Below are 21241 nucleotides of genomic sequence, written 5' to 3'. Positions count from 1 at the left end.
AGAATGTATAGTCTGCTTATTCTAGAGATGTATTAAATTTAACTTGAAAGTTACAAGTGTATGAAAACTCTTTACCCTTATTTTTTTGTGTGTTTGTATGGGGGTGAGGAAGGGAGGGGGAGGGGGAGAGGTTTCAAAGTGGTCTTTAAACCTATCCTTCCTTCTTATTAATTTGTTTAGATTCCTGTCCTGCTTGTCAGGATTCTGAGAAACTCAACACTTACTGATGTCTCTGCATACCTTCATTAAATTAGAACGCCTGTTTTGTAGTTGTATATGACAATATATTACCTAATAAATTTTGTACTTTCCTTCCTTCCTTTTCCTGCTTCCTTGCCCTAGGCTACAGAAACCAGCAATAAAATTGAAATTTGTACACGTGCCTACCATCTTCTTGTTAAAAAAGTGGGATTTAATCCCAATGACATCATCTTTGACCCCAATATCCTTACCATTGGGACAGGAATGGAAGAGCATAATTTGTATGCTGTTAACTTTATCAATGCAACTAAAACTATCAAGGTAAGCTTTGAAGGTTACTCTTTCTTTTTTTATCCTTTGTTACAAGGAATGTCCTTCCATGTAGGAGAGGTTTTATTTGGAAATAAAAAATTATTGATGTGCGTAAGGGGAGGGGGAAGCACACATCTGAATATTGGTGTATTATGAAAGTTTCTTTTAGTAGATATGTCAAGCTACCTTCGCCAAATAAGATTGGAATATAATAAAATACAATTAGATAATGTACATTTGTAGTTTTCTAAGCCAATATATGGTCTGCAGAGATCTCCTTCTGTTAAGTTTCACACTACCAGCTATTAGCGCTCTGAATTAAATAATAAAGCTGCCCCATGGAGTTCTTACTTTCTGGGGTTTTCTGATATTTCAATGCCTTACATGTTTAGTTGTCCCCTATTTTGGAAAGTATTGCTTCTCAGAGCTTTTGCTGTGGTGTGGAGTCAAAAGTTCATAAATCTGGAACTGACTTTGCTTCCATAGGAACAGATTGGGTTACAGTACTTACGTGATTCACCCAAGGTCAAACATAATAAGAGGCAGAGGCGTGATCAAACTTACATCTTGTGATTCCTAGTTCATCTCTTTTTTCACTATATTATTCTGTTGCCCTTGGGTTGGTTAGCTTGCTTTTATTTTAGTCCTTATTTGATGTTTATCTTTTATGTAAGGATAGAAGTGGCAGATTAGCAGAGTTTAGGATATGTTAGCTCTGTAGATATATCTTAAGGCTATTGTGTGGAAGAATCCTTAATCAATTAATAAGCAATTGTTAAGTGTCTACCATGTACCAGAATTTTGTTCAACATGCCCCAAAATGGGGCAAAACTAGGAATAATGAGTGGAAGTTGAAAGGAGGTTGCTTTTAGGTTCATATAAGGAAAAGTTGTTAATGGTTAGAAACATCCCAGACTGGAATACCTTCAGAGGTGGTAAGTTTCTCATCACAAAAAAAAAAAAAAAAAAAAAATGGATGACCATTTGCCAGATATGTTGTAGAAGAGAATCTTGTTCATATCTTGGTTGAATGAAATGTCTTCTGGGCTTCCTTCCAACTAAGTCATTCTGTGATTCTGTGATAAAATGCCAAAGAAAATTATTAACCCATAACCAAGTGTTTGGCGTCCTACTAGAGGCTATAAACATATGTACCTCCTTGGGATCAGCAGGGGTTTTCCTTCACTCTGCTGGAATTCTCACAGAAGTAGTTTTTAAGAAGCTGTAATGCCCTTCAAATATGCCATCACATTAGGATAATTAAACTGACACTAATTGAAGGAGGCAGCATTCCCAAAATGTGGTACAGCAACATCCTTTCTCAAGTAACATGGTCTTAACAGAGGCCTTTTGGCAGAAACATCATAGGTCTGAACTATGCCATACCTCAGTTGGCAGAACATTTCAAGGAAACTAGGGGCTGGCTTGATTTAGGAAGTTTTTTCTTCTTTGAAAACTTGTGAGGTAGAATTGAGTGTGTTCAGTAAATGTATCCATTTGGTTGAGTTTTGCATCCTTGTTTTCATCCACACATTTGTTGAGAGATGATTACACAGAGGAGTTGTGATGAATGTAGAACTATTGTAGTCATTCCTGTCCATCCATAAGACATAATGTACAATAAAAGGACATTTTAAGTCAAAAATTCACTAAAAGGTTGCTCATCTTTTTGGTTTGAAACAGTACCTCCATTCCTACTCTTTAGAGGTACAGTAGACTAAAAGTTCATTTTTTTCCCAGCCATTCTTGTCAAACAAAGAACCCTTTCTCCTGTAGTTTGTGCTCTTACTTTTTATCAAATGTTGGACTTTAGAGTTAGTTTCCTTTTGCTTTTTGCTAAGTGATTGCTTGTCTGTTCCATTCAACATCTTTTCCATTGTTTTCATCAATACCCAATAGTGACTCTTTATAATGTAGTTTGAGGACTAATAAAGGTAGATGTGTTTCATCGATCCTCTTGAAATTGTACTTTTTATTTCTCTAAAAGTGAATTTTATTTTAGCTAGTGCTGTAATTCCTTAGTTGTTTGGTTGCTAAAACATAAATCTAAAAATTAATTTAAATAATATATCATTTTCATTGTATCATTTTAGAAGTTTTTAAAATTTATGTATCATGTTTATAACAGTGCCTAGGCACTGTGATGAATGGGCTGTATGCCACACATGTACATATTTTTTGGTATGGGAGTCATTGGTTTCTTTGTTGTCCTAAGAAGTTCATGTGACCCAACCATGAACAATGAATTGTTCAAGTTTCTACAGTTTTTTATATTGAATTTGCCTTTGCAGGTACTCTGATACCTTTATTACCTTTATTTGAATGTAATTTCACTTTTCACCATTTACTCCTGACTTTTCTTAATTTAATATAGAAGTGTTGATGATTTTTATGCATTTATTTTCTATTCTGTTAACTTTTTTGAAGCCAGAAATTAACTCAGGTTTTGTGTAATTGTTTCTTCTTTTTTAATCAAGAGGAATTTCTTTTCTGCTATTTTTTTAATGGCTATATTAGATTAATGAGGATAAAGAATGAACGGGGTTACAGAAAAACACAGGAAAGAGTTGCCTTTCCTTTTGTAACATTTCCTGTAAAATCAAGGTTTACATCTGAAAAAAATCTTCTAGTTCATATCCTAACTTTTGGATATAGCATTAAAGATCACAAAGAGGAAAGCAGTACCTATTTTAAGTAAACATTTTACTTAGGGAATGATATTTCCTTATTTTTTTTTAATAATAGTAAAATACTAAGTATTATTTTTTTCATGGGTTCTGTAATCCTCTTAGTAATTGTCACCTAAGTAAACTAGATCTAATTTTTCTTGATTATGCAGTAGTCTCTTCAGGGCTGATGAAAGAAATAGCCTTTGAAAAAATACAAAATTGTTGATGACTGAGGTGACATTTTTTGTACCTTTTTGGGGCATTTTTTTGTCTAAATGAAGTTGGATTTCACTTATAATTTGCTGGTTTATTGCCCCATGTTAAGCTGTTGATGAGTCATCATTTTAGAATTTGTGAACCTTCGCTTTCTCACTTGTTTTTAATTATGATTTTGTAATTAATTTTCCAATTTGCTTGTGGTCTTTTAGTTATCTGTGTATGTGGTAATTGGGGTAAAATGACTTGCCCAGGGTCACATAAGCCAGAAAATGTTAAGTGTCTGAGGTCAGATTTGAACTCTGGTCCTCCTGACTTCAGGGCTTTAAAGCCTTGTGCCATCTGGCTGTCCCTTTTAGTTACTTAAAAAAAAAAATGAAATTTTTTTTTAATGTATTGAGTTTATCACGATGCCTAGGTATCGTGATGGATGAGCCCTGTGCCATTGAGGAGTCTACAGTTTGGTAAGAAAAGTTGCTTTGAAATTGAATGTTTTTGGGGACAGCTAGGTGGTGCAATGGAAAGAGCACCAGCCCTGAGTTCAAATCTGGTCTCAGACACTTAACATGTCTTAGCTGTATGGCCCTGGGCAAGTCACTTAACCTCAATTGCCTCAGCAAAAAAAAAAAAAAAAAAGAAACTGATGTTTTTGATAAGGCTGTCATGGCTTCTTTGTTGTCCTAAGAAGCTCTAAATTATGAACGGTAATTTCCTTTTGTGAGAAACAGCTTGGCATAAAGAATAGAGATTTCAAAGCCAGGAAGACCTAGCTTGAAATCCCACCTCTGATACCCTGGGCAGGACTCCAGAGTGCTGAGTGCAGACCACTCTCAGACCTTAAAGTGCAGGGGAGACGTTTCCTTGCACAGTAGGACGATTGGGCAGCCTTCCTCACTGGGAAGTTCACTGATGAAGTCGCAGTTCAGTCCTTGTCTCTGACAGTTTTCTTCCCCACCCTTGTTAAGAACACTAGATGCTGTTCTTGGTTACATTGACAAATACTATCAAATTTCATATTTTTGGCAGGAAACATTACCTGGAGCCAAAATAAGTGGAGGCCTTTCCAACCTATCCTTCTCCTTCCGAGGAATGGAAGCTATTCGAGAAGCCATGCACGGGGTTTTTCTTTACCATGCAATAAAGGTACGTGGTGAGGCCAGATGGTTCTGTGAGCATCATCGTGGGCCCTGACTCTTCCTGACTTCTTTTCATTCTTCTCAGTTTGGAATGGACATGGGAATAGTGAATGCAGGAAACCTCCCGGTGTATGATGACATCCACAAAGACCTCCTCCAGCTTTGTGAAGATCTGATTTGGAATAAGGACCCAGATGCGACAGAGAAGCTGTTACGCTATGCCCAGGTAATTTCAGGTAGAAGAGAAGAGAAAAGTGTTTTGGAGAGCAGCAAATGTACTAGATGGCGTGATTGATGGAGACCCAAATCCAAATATGACTCAGATAGTTACTAACTGCTTGATCCCAAGCAAATCATTTAGCATCTCTTTGTCCCAGTTTCCTCATCTATAAAATGGGAATAGTAATAGTAATAGTAAGTACCTCCTAGAACTGTTTTGATGGTTAAATAAAAGCATTTAGCTCAATGTTAAGGTTAATTGACTTGCTCAAAGTCACATAAGTAGTAAGTAGCCAAGTTGCAATTTGAAAATAGGTCCTCTGATTTCATCTGATCTTAGTCCTCTTTCTACTGTTAGGCATTTAAATTCAGAGACAGAGAGACAGACACAAGAGAGGAAGAGATGGAGGAGTGAAAGAGGAAAGAGAAGGAGGGAAGGGAGAGAGAGAGAGAGAGACTGTGTGTGTGTGTAAAGGGGACAGTTTATTTCCTCCATGGAGAAATAGGGCCCCTATTTCACAAAAGCTTACAGGCTTTTAAATGGAGTCATACAAGGTTGAGGATGCTGGTAAAGGAGGTAAAGCAAGATGCTTATGTGAATTTTGTTACTATTTAATCACTTGTCAGTCTCTTCCCCACCTCCCTTACATACAGTAATTTCCCCCTCTGAGCAGGGCAGATGGAAATGGGTTCCCAGAAAAAGAAATCAAGACAGGAGTGCAGAAGGGGAACAGGGTTCTTGCTCTTTCAGCCTACTAACTGAGAGAAATTGGATTTCTAGAGTTCTGCTTAGGGAACTCTGCATCAAGAGAAGCTCATTGGAGTTCAGATCATGTAGCCAACTTTCCTCTGAGTTCTTTCTCTGTTGGCTGCGGGCCAGAGTGCCCTAGTTTTGGTCATTGTGAGTTATAAGTAGCCATTTTTTAGCTTCTGTCAGTTTTCCAGATGATGAAACCAAATTGGCAGAAACATTTCCCCCTCTTCTTCCTATACTTTCTCTGTTTACTACTTCTTTTCACAGTGGTACCAGACTTTCTTTGTGCTTTATTAATAGAAGCCATATGGAAGTTGGTCATTAAATCTGCATTCTCTTGTTGGTTGTAGCAATCCTCAATCAGACCTTTCTTTGATCACTAAGTAAACAGGTAGCATCATTCTGTTGTCAGAGGCTAGAAGATGGTTTATAAGTTCCTTATAAGACTTGACATTGGACCAAATTATTCTTAATTGAATATTGCTTGTCTCTTTTCTTATTCCACCTTGTTGCAGGAGATAGATAGCTCTTTCATTTCAGAAAGACAAACAAGGAGCACCTTATCATAAGACTTTTTTAAATAAATAATTCTTTGTGGATTCCAGCATATTGTACATTTCAGTCACTCTGTAATCATTTATTAAGACTTGATATATGCCAGGCATTGTACTTTAAGAAGGTTAAGATTTAATAGGATATTAGTCTCTTCAGAACCTTTTAACAAACTGTAAGATAGTGGCTGACTGTTAGTCCCATTTTACTGATGGGGAAACTGAATTTTAGAGAAGTTAAATGATTTGCTCAGGTTCATACTGCTACAAGTTTGAGGAGAACTTCAAATTTAGTGTCTCCTTTAAATTTTTATTTATTTAATTTTTAATGTAGGCATAAGGCATAAAACAAGCATTCCCATAACTATTATGCAAAAAAAAAAATGAAATGGTAAATCTATCATGTACAATTTGCTATTTCTTTTAAAGTTAACATGTAAATTGCTTTTTTGTTCTACTCACCCCACTGTATGCTATACTAAATCTTCGAGAATGAGATGTTGTTATAAATGTTTAAAGTAATGTTCTCACTCTGAATTATTCAAGGCGTGTGGTATTATTCTCCTCCCCTTTCCTCATTTCAATTTTGGGCTGTTGTTTACCAATTTTCTTTCCTGTATATCTTGATAAGTTGTCAGGAGATTTAGTCTGCAGAGGTACAGGCAGAGTTGAGGGGACTCTTATAGACATCCCAAGAGCTACAATCCATCATAAGAAAAATGGCCGCCTTCTTTCTGATGTAACTGTGGTGATGTGTTCTGAGCCATCAAGATCACTGTTAAGGAGCTTCTCTATATTCACAGTGACTTCTATTAATGTAATGGGACTTAATAATGCAAACATATTTTAACAACCTCTGGGGGCCACTGGCTAAGTAGCATTTCTTTAGGAGGCACTAAGTGCAAAATGGAGCATGAAAAGTGGGAATGTACTAAAGCAAATGAAAGTCATTGGGGTTTTTTCCCTGCTCCCTTGAGGGAATGATTATCTCCTTTCAAAAATGAACTTATCTAAATACCAGCCCTCCTGCTCATATCTCCTGCTTGGTTCATTGTTGTAAACACTGAAAAGAGTCCTATGCTCGATCCTCCAAGGTCTTGTAGATCCTTTCTTTAATTAGCATTAAACTAAGTGCAAAAGATTTAAAGTGGTCCCAAGACAATGTCAGGACCCAGGCTGATGAGGAAATTCTGTGGTAATCAAATATTCTGCTCTCCAGCATTAGAGGAAGAATTATATAGTGGATAGAGTGTTGGCTTTAGGGTTCAGAATCCATCAGTCAACAAGTATTTTTATTAATTAACTGCCTGCTATGTGCCAGCATTGGGAATAGGTACATAAAGAATGAAATAATTTCTATTTACAAAGACCTTAAGAGACTAATGGGGGAGACAACAAGTATGTATATAAGCACAGAAAGCATGAATATAATACAAATGGATAAATATAAACATAAGTCAGATAGTTAAAATCAAGATAATTTGGGAGAGAAAGCACTCTCCAGTGCATTTACAATTCATTTTACAATTATGAAAAGAAGTTGAAGAAAAAAACTAATATAGCCTATTTTCTATGAGAGTGAATTTAACTATTTGGAGGAGAAATATGAAGATCCTTGAGATCTTAAGTCTTAATAACGTTAATATTTTTGACTAAATTGAATGATGCAAAATCTTCTCAGAAGTGACCTATTTTTATTATGAGGGTTTAAAGTAGCTTTAACTGGTATTTCACATAGTAAATTAGGTCTTTTCATTACTGATTTCATTGTTAATTTTATATTTAGTAATTTCAATTGAATCATTGCAGATTAAGGAATTTAATAAAGATAAGTATTTACTTTGGGAAAGGAAGTTTTTTACAGTTGGTTTATTAAATAACATTTAATAAATGGGAATATAGTTTGAGCCAATTGATGCAGTAGTGAGATTAACAGAATTTGAGATAACAAGATTACATTTGGGAATAATTGAAGTAGATTGAATTGTAAAAGTAAAGTGAATTGTATAATTGAAAAGACTGAGGAGTGATATTCAGGTAAGGTTGGTAGATCTGTCTCTTGCCTTGAAATGTCAAATATCAACAAATGTTGCATATCAAGTCCTGTGAGTCTTAATGTTAACAGATATCTAATCTTTCTGTTTCATTTTCATCAAGAGATTCTCCACCAAGCACACAGTTCATCCTTTCATCACCTCATGACTGACAACCTCTCTACATTCAGTATCTACCCAGTTGAGATACTTTTGCTAGATTAATTTTCTTTTTAAAAAAATGTTCTTTTTTATTAGCACTTAAATATCAAGAAACACACACACAAAAAAAAGAATAAAAAAAGAGGACTATTTATATCTTTGGAGGAATATTATTGACTGAAGGTTCCAGCCTGGATCCAACCCTTTTGAATTCATGGTTACTTTTTGTCTTCATTTTCAGACTCAGGCCAAAGGAGGAAAGAAAACTATTCAGACAGATGAATGGCGGAATGGCCCTATCGAGGAAAGACTAGAGTATGCCCTGGTTAAGGTAAGCTAAGAAAATCGGAACATCACTAGGTGGGAAGGAAATAGAGTGGGGTCCTATCTAGAATGTTCCAAAAGTCTGAGGGCAATTTTCAGCTTTTATAAGTGAATGACCTTCAGACTTTGCGTGGTTTGCTCATTTGTGTGATTTGCTCATTTGTGTGATCATTGGCGTAAGAGTCTCTTGGTGTTCAAGAACAAAGCACTAATACAAGGAATTCATTAGGAAATTAACAAATTTTTGTTGAACCCTTAATTTGTGAAAGGTGCTGTGATTGTATCTGGTACCAGTTTTTGCATTTGTAGTTAATATTTCTCTAGTAGTAGTATTTTTAAAAAGCCACTATTGTTTGGTATTTTGTAACCCTCTACTTCCTACTGCCAGGAATAGGTTTGAATCATAGGATCATAAAATTTTGAATTGGAAAAGACCCTAGAATTCACCGTAGTTCTTACAGATCTTTTCATCCTTCCCCAATCCTCCCATTACTTCTCTTTGCCTCCCTGCTCTTTCACCTGAGATTCTTGCCTCTTATTTTACAGAAAAAAATTGAGGGTATGAAATCCCTTTTCTCCCCCTTCCTCATCTCTTATCACTCAGATCCCTTTGTAATTATCTCCTCCTTTACCCCATCTTACATGATGAAGTAGCCTTCTCCTTACTAGGACTAACCTTCTTGTTCAGACATTTCCACTTGAGCCTATCTCCTCTAACAGATTGTTCCCTCTGTCATCCCCACTATCAGTTATCTACCTCCCTTCCTGTCTGCTAGCCGCATCCTTGTTGCCTACAAACATGCCTGTCTCTCCCACATCCCAAAAGAGCCCTTACTTTATCCTCCTATCTCCATATCCATCTCTTCTGCTCTTAGTAACTAAACTTCTTGGAAAAGCCTCCATTTTTTTCTCTTCTTATCTCCCTACAATCCAGCTTCCAACCTTAACATCTCACTGAAATTGTTCTCTTCAAAGATAATAATCTCTTAGTTGCCAAATGCATTGGCTTTTTTTTCTCCTTAGCATTACCAAATACATGTAAAGATAGTCTTCAGCATTCATTTAAAAAACAAACCAACCACAAAACATTTATTTGTTTGTTTATTTGAGAGGCCATTGGGTTTAAGAGACTTGTCCAGGGTCAGACAGCTAGCTAGTAAGTGTTAAGTGTCTGAGGTCCTACTTCAGTTGGTGATCCCATCCACTCCCATAAATTTTTCTATTCAAATGACTCTCAGATTTGTCTGTCCTGCTGCTGACTTCCAGTCTTAGGTCTCCAACTTCCTTTCAGATGTTATCAGATTGGATGTCCAGTAGACAACTTGAATTAAACATGCCCCAAATGGGGCTCATTATCTTTTCCTTTTAAGTTATTCTCACGTCTGTCTTACTTTGGAGGACAGCACTATTCTTTCATCTCTTAAGATTGCAACATAGGAGCCAGCTTTGTTCTTCATATCTTCCTCTTCACTCCTCCATGGCCAATCTGTATCCGAGGCCTAAGAATTTTACATCTGAAAATTCTCAAATGTGAGGTCTTCTCTGATAGCACCACTGCTCTTGTGCAGGCCCTTATCACCTCGTTCCTGGATTCTTCTAGTAGCCGCTTTTGGGTGCTTCTGCTCATTTCTCCCCACTCCAGTCCATGCTTCACCAAATCACCAAAGAGATTTTCCTAAAGCACATGTCCAACTGTGTTATTCCCTTGTTCAACAAACTCTAGTGGCTCCCCATTGCCTCCAGACTAAAATATGAGCTGCTCCGTCTGGCATTCAAAGCCCTTCATAACTAACAGTTCTCTCCTGTCTTTCCACTCTTCTCACTCTTTTTTCCCTTTGCCATGTAATCCTTGATCTTGTGACACCAGCCTCTTGGCTGTTTCAGGAACAAGACCCTTCATCTCTTGATTCCTGATATTTTCTTCTGGTTATCCTTCCTCAACTCCACCTACTAACTTCCCTGGGAATTTAAGTCCCATCTAAAACCCCACCTTTCTCAGGAAACCTTCCCCAGCCCCTCTTAATTCTAGTGCCTTCTCTTGATGAATTAACTCCTATTTATCTTGCATATGGCTTATTTTGGGTATCTTTGTTTGCTTGTTGTCTCCCCCTTAGATGGTAAGCTCCTTAAAGGCAGGGATTGTCTCTTGCCTCTTTTTATCCTTAGGGCTTGATACATCACCTGGCATGTAATAGGCCTGTAATAAATATTGATTGTTTGATCTTATCAGACTTCCATTTCCATAGACAAGTAAATTTGTGTGCACAGACTTGCCCAGGGTCACACCTGTAGTTAGTGATAAAGACTACACTAGAAGGCTTCTTTCTTTCTTTCCTGTCTCTTGTCCATTATATCCCACTTTCCCTCTTATTCCCACACCTGACATCTTGTTTTGCTTGCCTTTTACTTGAGTAGCTTTGGGCCTGGTAGTCTGCTTTGTACCTTGCTCGTTGTCTGTCTCTGTCCATAGTCCTTTAACATTCCCCTCAGTTTCCCCACCTGTGAGATTTGATGAGAAAGCTCCTTCACATCAGAGATATCAGAATTTCAAAGTCTATTAGTCTATTTACTAGAAGCCAAAGCAAGGTTGATTTGTTGGTTTTGCTTAGAATTTGTATTTTGGTATTTACTCTTAAGTCTTCAGAAAGCCTGTGAAAGAACTGAGTTTTCAGATACAATTGTTAAAACTCTGTTGAACTTTTATTTCCAATAGTCTGTTTCTGCATTATTTTTTTTCTTTCAGGGCATTGAAAAATATATTGTAGAGGACACCGAGGAAGCAAGAATGAACAAGGAAAAATATCCCCGACCACTAAACATAATCGAAGGGCCTCTGATGAATGGCATGAAAGTAGTTGGGGATCTCTTTGGTGCTGGAAAGATGTTTCTTCCACAGGTTGGCAAAAGAACCAGTAGTGGGAGTGGGGATTGGGACAGCGGTGGTAGAAATTCTTACAGTGGTGCGAATAACAGTTACTCTGGAAGCCCTTCAGGACATGAATCAAGTGTCTATTAAGAACCTGCTAGGTGTGCTGCTGTGATATACTTTGGAGGTAAAAAGGCCAAATTGAAATCATTTCTGCCCCCAGGGAGGTTAACAGTGTTTCAGGAGATACATGCACTATTTTGAGAGTGGGAGTAGGGAAGAAAGGAAGAGGTGTGTGTATATGTGTATACACACACATTTAAATAGTCATATTTTTATAGATTGAGAATACATGTAAAATAAATACAAGGAAGTTTGGTGGATCAGGACAAGCCTCAGGTGGGCATTGGTTTTTGGTCTAAACTTTGAAGGAAACAGAATTTTGACAGGTAGAAACAAGGAAGAAGTGAATTCCAGACACGAGGAATAAAGGCAGCATTTACTATTTCTCAGGACTTTAATCAAATTGGGAACTCAGGGGATTAAAGATATTCCCTTCTTCCTTCTCTTCTCCCATTCATCCCATCTCAACCCAGTAAGGAAGACTACCTGGAAAATCTACGTTTTGTAAGACTGGAGAGAATACTCTTCTCTGTATTCAAATCTTCCTTCCCCTTTTCCCCTCCCCTAAAGAAAGAAAACAAAGTCTCAAATCTCCTTTAATGACTCCTCTGGAGTATAGATGTTTAATTTGGTCTACTGATGCTGACATCCCAGGATGATTTAATTAAAACAAATAGGGTCCATGAGAGCTAGAATGTATTAATTTTTATTTTTATTTTATTTTACTTTTTTATGGCTAGCAGTGACTCTTAAGCTTAATTTACATTTGCAGAGGTGTTATAAAATCATTCAGTATTTATTGAATGCTTGTATTTGCTAGCCACTGTGCTAAATGCTGGGGGAGCATACCAAGAATTATAAGACATACTTTTGCCCAGATTTAATTGAGGAGACTAGGAACAGATGTACACACAAAAATTAAAATATTGGTGAAAAAGATGTCACAAAATAGAGCCTGATCTATTGCCCAATAAATAAATTCATTTCAGCAAACATTTAAGGGCCTCATCATTTTCATCTCCTGGCTTTCTTCAAGTATCAATTAAAGCCTTATCTTCTACAACAATCTTCACATTCGAGGAGATACACAATGTACAAAAGTCAGTCAGTGCAAAGTACAGGATAGAGAATAGGTGTTGAGCCTATGATTTCATAAGAATAGAGAATTTCTTGATATGGAACTGCCCTCTACAAAAGCTAGCATTTTCTCTATAACTTATAATTTGGAAAAACCTAGAGCAGAAGTGTCTTAACACACAGCTCCCAATACTCCTGAAAGTGGTTTGAACCATACTGAAATGTATTGGGGGAATTTTGAACAAAATAAATTAAACTACAGTAAGATAGATAATATAACATTTAAAACTAAGTCAATATGTAGTTGCTTATAGCAACTTATAGCAAGAATGCTTATGTATGGTTTAGTGTGCCTGTTTCTGCCTCTTGTTTTTATTTGAGTAATAACTCAATTATATCATATGTGCTATTTATTATACATAATAATTCATATCATTTGTGATTATGTATTTTGCATGTTTTATATATAAATAATTATATTATGTACAACAATTAACTGAAGTCAGAGAAGGCCTTGTGTAGAACTGGTTAAAGGAAAATAAGGAAATTCTTATGAGAATGGAGGAGGAAGAACAATATTCAGAAGAAATGTCATTAGGAACTAGAATTATCTGGGAAAGTTTGAGAAAAATGACACTTGAACTGATAAACCTTGGAGAATGGTAGGATCTGGATAGATGAAGAAAAGAGAGAAAGAGAATAGCATAAACAACAGTGTGAAGGGAGGAAAATATAAAACCACTTTTGGCTTTCACTTCTATGTCCTCCCATGTTTGATTTTATTGACTATTTCTAATTTGCTAATTGTCCTTGATCTCATAATGCAAAAGCTTATTGTTTTGTCAAGTGATTGTTAAAATGGATAGAACATTGAGCCTGAAATTAGGAGGACATGAATTCAAATATTGCCTCGGGCAGTACTAGTTGTGCCCTTCAACAAATCATTCAACTTCTTTCAATCTCAGTTTCCTCATCTTTATAATAGGGATAATAATAATAGTAGTAGTAGTTCTTTTCCAGGGTTGTTTTTAGGATAAGATGTGATAATATTTGTAAAATGCTATGCAAATGCTATTAGGTATTATATGCTCTAGAATTTCCACAAATGGATTGATAATTATCTGATTATTTTTGTCTTTCTAGGTAATAAAGTCAGCCCGTGTCATGAAGAAGGCAGTTGGCTATCTTATTCCTTTCATGGAAAAAGAAAGAGCGGAAAAAAAGGCTCTTACTGGAAATGTGGAAGAAGAGGCAAGTCATTGTATGCTTCATTTGACTCTTTGGAGGGTTGATTTTTTGAATTGGGAACAGATAGTTTTGCTTTTGGACTTTGCTGAGGCCATTATCTGGGATGTAAAGGAAATAGTAGACAATTCCTTGAAATAGTTGGTAGTGCAGGGGTCTGAAGTCAGGAAGACATTTAACCTGTGTGATTGTAGGCAACTCCTTAAACCTTTGAATACCTCTTTTTTTTTTCAACTGGGGATAAAGTAATACCTACCTCATTGGATTTTGAGATTCAAATAAGCTAAGTCTTGTGTAATGCTTAACACAATGCCTGACACTTAAATGCCTTCTCAGCCCTTCCCCTCAGATACTTAACTATGTGAACCTGTACAAGTTAATTTACTTATCTCTACCTCTGCTTTCTTCTCTATAAAATAGGAATAATAACACTTTAAAAACATATATATCTTTTTATAAAATGTACTATGTATAATATATTATTACATAAAATGGTAATAACTTATCTTCCAGGATTGATGTGAGGATCAAACAAGATAACAATATTAGCACAGTTCTTGGCTCTTAGCTTAATAAATACTGATTTTCTTTTGATTTTCAAGTATTAGAGTATCTTTAAGTGAGTGCTCTTTTGAATTCTGTATTATCCTTAGTTTTGGATTATTCTTCCAATGAAAACCCATAATTTTCAGATGAAAGCAATTGAATGAGTGATGAAAAGAGCATTTATTAAGTGTTTACTTTGTTTCAGGGATTATGGTAAGTGTGGGGACACAAATGCAAAAACGGTCTCAAGGAGCATATGTTTGAATGGGGAAGATTGCAGAGGAATGGTGATAATTGGGGTTAGTAGTGGACAACAGGAGAGTTGAGTGGAGAGTGATGATCTTTACCTGAGTACGAGTGGGGAAGTGGTGAGGAGACTAGGAAGATGGTCAGAGTACATCATAGGGAGCTTTAGGGATGCTTAGGAATAGTGAGCTCTCCCCAGTTACATACAAAGAAACCTGATGGCAAAGCAGAGACAGAGAGTAGAGAATGGCTTCATGGCCCAAAGATGGCTATAGCATAATGTTCCTTACCAGTATTTGGCCCCTATTTGGTAGTAGGTTTTTTGGGGGAAAGAATGATAATGGGCAAATCATTTACAATTGTCTGACCAGTCTTTAGCCTGATTGGAGTCCATCCTGCTTCTGCTTTCTTCTGTCCACACAAAATTTGTTTAGCTTGGTGAACTCACTGTGAAGTACAAAACGTTCTGGTTCTTAGCACTTAGAACCCTAAATGTTATCGTATAATTTTATACAAAGTAGGCAGTCCCATTTGATCATGTCTGACAAAGATTGTTCTTTTGATGGCAGTAATTATTGCTATAATAATGCTATTCTTTCCCTTCACACATTGGTTCCACATGTAGTCTGATTTTATCTTAGTGACTTACTGAGGTAGAGCAATTGGTAGCATATCCGTTTTACAAATTAAAAAAAAAGTTTGTTTTTCATTTTTAACATACTTAATGATGATTTGTTTCTTCATCTTTGTTATTTCTGGATTCCCTGCCCATGCTAGTTAAGAGCTTTCCCTTGTAACAAAGAAAATCATTTAAATAGAACATAACAGCTGTATGCAATACTCTGTACCTATTGTCTGCTTCTTAAAGGAAAGGTGGGAGGTCATCTTTTCTCAGTGACTGCGATTGCTCATTAGAGTTGCTCAGCATTTGGCTTCATCTTAGTGCTACTTTCATGCACACAATCTTAGTAATTTTCTATGTTACCCTCCTGATTCTGCTTATTGTACTAGTTCATTCAGGTCTTGAAATATTTTTCTATTTGTATTTAGCTGTATTTCACATTCTCTCTTTCATGCTTCTTTAGTACCAATGATGCTTCTATTGGAGGTGCAGGCTGGGCAGTGAATGCCACTACCACTACTAGAACTTAACTCGCTGATATTTGCATAGTATTTTAAAGTTTTGTTAAATACTTTACAGTTGGTATTTCATTTAATCTTGTGAGGTAGTTGTTATTATGGTCTCTATTTTACAGATGGGGAAATTAAGACAGCCAGAGGTTAAATGATTTGTACAGGCCAGTAAGTGTCTAAAGCTAGATTTGAATTCAGATCTTTGTTACTCCAGTTAATCCAGAGTACCATTTAGCTACTACTCCATGAATCACTGCTTTGGCTGGAGTTTGCAAGTACAGTGGCTAGGTGTAGACTAAATTTCTGTCTGAACTCAGCTGGTTTTCATGATGATTGAACCCATGATCATTACCTTATATTCTAGTCAGGTATATTAATGGATTAGGAATTGGTTCTATCTTTAGCTGTCAGTTTTGGATGATACAGTTCTGGATTTTGTGTTAGGTTATTTAGGCTTTTTATTCATAAATGAGTCTCTTTGGCTTACTGTTGCATTAAATACATTTCCATTCTAATGTTTGACTAAGAAACATTATCTGCTTCAAGCCCTTCACAATAAAATACCCACTTGCTTGATTTTACACCCACAGGACCCTTATCAAGGCACCATTGTGTTGGCGACTGTCAAGGGTGATGTGCATGACATAGGCAAGAACATTGTAGGTGTAGTCCTGGGCTGTAATAATTTCAGGTAAGAATTTCAAAGATTCATATCTTGGACCTTTCTTCTCTTTAAACAGTCATTCACTGAATAAAGATATTTTAAGCACTTACAATGCGCCAGGCACTGTGCTAAGAAGTGGGGATACAAAAAGAGACAAAGGATAGTCTTTTCATCAAGAAATTTAAATGGTTTAATTCAAGAGATTTTTTTTTTTTAATCAGTGTCTAAGGGAACATAGGGATGATCAGGAATTAAAGCATTTGGTTATTGTGATCAATCGGCAAGTAATATAGGTAGGTATTGTCTTTTCCTTTCACTCCAATGACTATTGTTACCTTTAAAAAATTATGAATAAGTTTTATTTTTTAAATATTATTTTATTTACAGTTCTAAATTTTTTCCTTCTGCTTTCTCCTCCTTCATGCATTGAAAAGGCAAGAAAAGTAAAGTCCATTATCAGTATATATACTCATGCAAAACAAATTCCTATAAAAGTTATATTGAAAGAAAGAGGTGGCCCAGAGTGGGGAGGGAGGGATGGGAGGGAAAGGGGAGGTAATGGAGGAGAGGTAGAAAGAAAATCTAATCCAATGCAGTCCCTGCTTGGATATGCCTTCTCAGGCTATCAGCTCTCTTCTTTGGAATTGTACTGAAGGCTTCTACAATTGATTGCTTCTCACATCCTCTTCTTTTTCCCCACCAAATTTATAAGATTTTGCAGCTCAGGTCTTATGAGGTTTTATTTAATTTCAGTCCTGTATTTATCAGTAACAAGGGTTATATTTAGATGGGAAGGTTATAATTGTCTTTATATAGTAACTTTATAGTACCCCATACAATTAAGTGCTTTTAAAAATTTATGATAATGAAGCTAATTTTTTGGATTGACATATACAAGGTGAAGTCACCTTGTAGTAAATGCCAATGTAAAGAGGATTCATCCACTATAAAATGGTTTCTGCAAACTAATAGATGTCCTATAATGGCAATCTTGTTAATCTGATTACAATGGATTCTTTGTAATGAATAATCCACTATAATTAATTGTATTCTTGGGTTCATGTCAATTCAGGAATAAATCCCAGTTGGGTACTTTTACTTTCTTTATGTTGTAGTCATAGAGAACAGAGTTGATTTTATAATTTTAAGTTCTTTTTTGACAAAATAACTAATTTGGTCATATGAAATTGAAAACCTTTTTCATAAACAAAATGAACATTTTAAGAATATGAATGATGGAGTTGGGAAGAAGGCATCTCTAATGAAGATTTGCTGTCTTAAGATATGTATAGACAACTGACAGAAATATGTAAGACCAAAAGCTATTCATTCCCCAATAGAGGAGTGGTCAGTTAGTCAATAAGCATTTATTTAGTGTGTGCTTTGTTCCAGGAACTATGCTAAGTATTGGGGTTTCATAGAAAGGAAAAAGACAGTTAGTTATTGAATAGAGGAAACATTTTTCAAAAGAATTGCAAGCTATTAACAACCATCTGAAAAAAATATTTCAGATTTCTTTCTCTTAGAGAAATATAAATTAAAAACAACCTGAGCTTTCACCTTACACTCAAATAATTTTTTTTTCAGCATGTTCCTTCACTACAATGAGAGAGCACCAACTCAGGTTCACCACACAGTCCTAAAAATAGGACCTATAATTTCTAATATTGTACTCTTCATAGGGAATGTAAAATACAACAAAACCTTTGGGAAAAACAAGGGCATTTGTTATAATGAGTGCTTAGCAATATTGGTTATGTTCTTCATACTTTAGGGGTAAGATGTTGTATGTCCAAATCTCTTTTGAGAATGCTACTTCTCAATCCTTTATAGCTGTTGATTTCCTTTAGCATTCTTTTCTTATACCTATTTCCCATGAAAATGGAACAGGAGTTTAGTTGTAATTAAGCTCACCAAATACTTATTTTTGAGATGCTATCTTGCTAGATTTGGTCATTGCTAATATTAGTCAGTAGATAGTTGAAAAGATCGAGCTGGGAGTAGGTTTTTTTTTTTTTTTTCATATGAAGATATTTGGGAAAAAGTGACACTTTTCAGAATATTCTTCTCTCTTAAAAAGTACAAAATATTAACAGTTGTAGTGTGTTACTAATTTAAGTCAGAGTTTTGGCTAACACATTCTGCATAAAAAATTTCTCTAATTTCTATATAAGTGAGATTTTTGTCTTCATTCCTGTCATGGAGAAAACTTTGGGATTACAAATCTAAACCATTAGATTTTCCATTTTAAAAGGCAAAAAGATGCCCTTAACTGAACTTGCCCAGTGGCTCATGGTTTATAACTTAATTATTTGGGCCACATGGCTGAGTCACACTGCATCCTGATAGCAGCACATCTAAATTGCCAAAATAATAAGTAGGAAAAAGCAGCCTTGTTACTGCTGAAACTATAAAACTAAAGACAACTACAGCAAATATTGGACATCATAATAGAGATTTGGAGTTTAGTTTGGAGGAAAGTAGCCCACATCTACCAGTCATCTTGGGAATGTATCCTACTTTATTTTTGTTCAGTGATAATTAAACATGTTTCATCTTAGTCTGTGCCTTGAACAGATTTTATATGATGTTTTATACATGCGCACTCAAGAAATGTTTTACACCACCACTTTTCCCCCCCATGCTTATTATCTTTGCAATGTTGGGCAAAGATGCTTGACTTCCTTGGACTTCAGTTTCCTCGTTTGTAAAATGAAGGATTCAGTTAGAAGGCCTCTAAGTTTTCTTCTAGTTCTAGATCTGTAAACATGAACTTATTTTTCTTTAATTTTGTTTTTATTTTGAAAGCTGTTTGTTTTCAAAACATATGCATGGATTATTTTTCAACATTGACCCTTGCATAGTCTTGTGTTTCAGATTTTCCCCTCCTTCCTTCCACCCCCTCCCCAATGGTAGGTAATCTAATATATGTTATACATGTTACATTCAATTTGTTTAAACATATTTATACAATTCTCTTGTTGCACAAGAAAAAAATCAGGTCAAAAAGGAAAATAAATGAGTAAGAAAACAAAATACAAATGAACAATAACAGAAAAAGTAAGAATGTTATGTTGTGATCCACATTCAGTTCCCACAGTCATATAATACTAATGATGAACTTACTTTTTAAAATTTTTTTTAATATTTTATTTTGATCTTTCTTATTTTCTTTTATCTTTATAACACCAAATGAGAGATTGAGTCAGGGGAAGAAGAGACAGGAGAATATGAGGAAGATTGCATGAGTGGGGAGGAAGGGAAAATTGAAGGGAGATGTTAGGTAAAGATAAGAGAAATCAGAAGAAATCAAGCTCCTGCTGTCTCAGATGTGGTGCTAGGCCATGATATACAATTATAAACAATGGAACAATCCTATGCTCAGAGAGGAAACATGAGAAAGGGAATAGTAGTGGGGGAAGTATCTCTGGGCAGTACCTTCCTTTGTATTCATCTCTCTTAAATCTTTTCTCCCTATTCTCCACTTATTCTTTTTCTTCTCTTTTCCTCCCTCTTCCATATTCTTTCTCCTTTCCATTTATTCCTTTGGAGGCATTTGGGGTTAAGTTGACTTGTCCAGAATCATACAGTTGCTAAGTTTCTGAGGCTGAGGCTGGATTTGGAATCAATTTACTCCTGACTCCAGGGCACCATCTAGCTGTGCCTCTTTTCTCTTTTCTGTCATCTGCCTTTCTGTGTCAGTCTTCAGTGTTAAATTCAGATAACCAAAGTTTTATTAATGGGACCAACAGAACTTATGTAGTGCCAGATGTAGTGCTTTCTTGTTAACCCATACTTAATCATTTGAATCTAAGTCTTCCACAGCTACCAAAGAGGTTTTATCCTAGATTTTATTTTTAATGGATTAAAAAAATCATTTTAGCACCCTCAGTTGTGAAATTATATAAAACCAATTTATCAAAGAATTTAAAATTTATCCCCTAATTTTATAAATCTATTAAATAAACACATCATATAAAATTGGACTGCAAAAAATAATGATACAAGATTTGTCTTTAGAAATAAAAAAAAAAAAGAAAGAAAGAAAGAAAAAGAGTCAGTGAATCAGATATTAGTTTAGCTTAGAGATTCCCTATTTTCTTATGCTGACTTCCAGGAAGAGCTTCTCACATTAAAGTTTTCGTCATGATTGAGGACCTTTTGGCCTTGAGCTATTTGATCATAAAGCTTATGAATGGCGTCTGCCTTTCCTCAGATTCTCTGGGGAATTTCCAGAGGAATACCTGTTTATAATGCTTCAGTACTTAATGGGCCCAATTAAAATTATTAGCCTCCCCTTTTTATCTCCAGCATTTTCTCATTTTCTCAAATCTTTTTTTTTTTTTTTCCATAGGGTTATTGATTTAGGAGTCATGACTCCCTGTGATAAGATATTGAGAGCCGCTATTGACAACAAAGCAGGTAGGGTACAACTCTTGGTATTTTCATGTCTGTTTACTAAATGACTGTCTATCTGTCAAGGAGTCGTAATGTTCTTCCAGATGTGTGATCTATGGGGATTTATAAGTGAAACAATTAAAAAAACTCATTATCTAGTGGGACTATCCCAGGTGGTAGTGAATTTTATTGCATTTGGGAGGTGGAGTTTGGGAAAGCAGGTTAATATTCAGTGGAACTTGTTTATAACTAAGGTTCTGGGAGAATCGAAACATTTCTAGATTACTGTATATACTCGAGTATAAGCCGACCCGAATATAAGCCGAGGCCCCTAATTTTAACCCAGAAATCTGGGAAAACTTATT

General features: G+C 35.7%; 1 protein-coding gene across 2 annotated transcripts in view; it reads left to right on the top strand.

Moving 5' to 3' along the window:
- Nucleotides 1–21241, top strand: part of MTR (5-methyltetrahydrofolate-homocysteine methyltransferase) — a 144444-nt gene that overhangs the window by 84766 nt on the left and 38437 nt on the right. For both annotated transcript variants that reach the window (XM_051993541.1, XM_051993542.1), the window contains 8 exons: nucleotides 343–522; nucleotides 4425–4541; nucleotides 4620–4760; nucleotides 8495–8584; nucleotides 11321–11473; nucleotides 13787–13894; nucleotides 16405–16505; nucleotides 20833–20900. In XM_051993541.1, the coding sequence (XP_051849501.1) occupies nucleotides 343–522; nucleotides 4425–4541; nucleotides 4620–4760; nucleotides 8495–8584; nucleotides 11321–11473; nucleotides 13787–13894; nucleotides 16405–16505; nucleotides 20833–20900 (958 nt within the window). The remainder of the gene's footprint in view (nucleotides 1–342; nucleotides 523–4424; nucleotides 4542–4619; nucleotides 4761–8494; nucleotides 8585–11320; nucleotides 11474–13786; nucleotides 13895–16404; nucleotides 16506–20832; nucleotides 20901–21241) is intronic.

The sequence above is a fragment of the Antechinus flavipes genome, chromosome 4, assembly GCF_016432865.1.
Source record: "Antechinus flavipes isolate AdamAnt ecotype Samford, QLD, Australia chromosome 4, AdamAnt_v2, whole genome shotgun sequence".
Lineage (NCBI taxonomy): Eukaryota > Metazoa > Chordata > Mammalia > Dasyuromorphia > Dasyuridae > Antechinus > Antechinus flavipes.
This window is presented reverse-complemented; position numbering and strand designations above follow the sequence as displayed.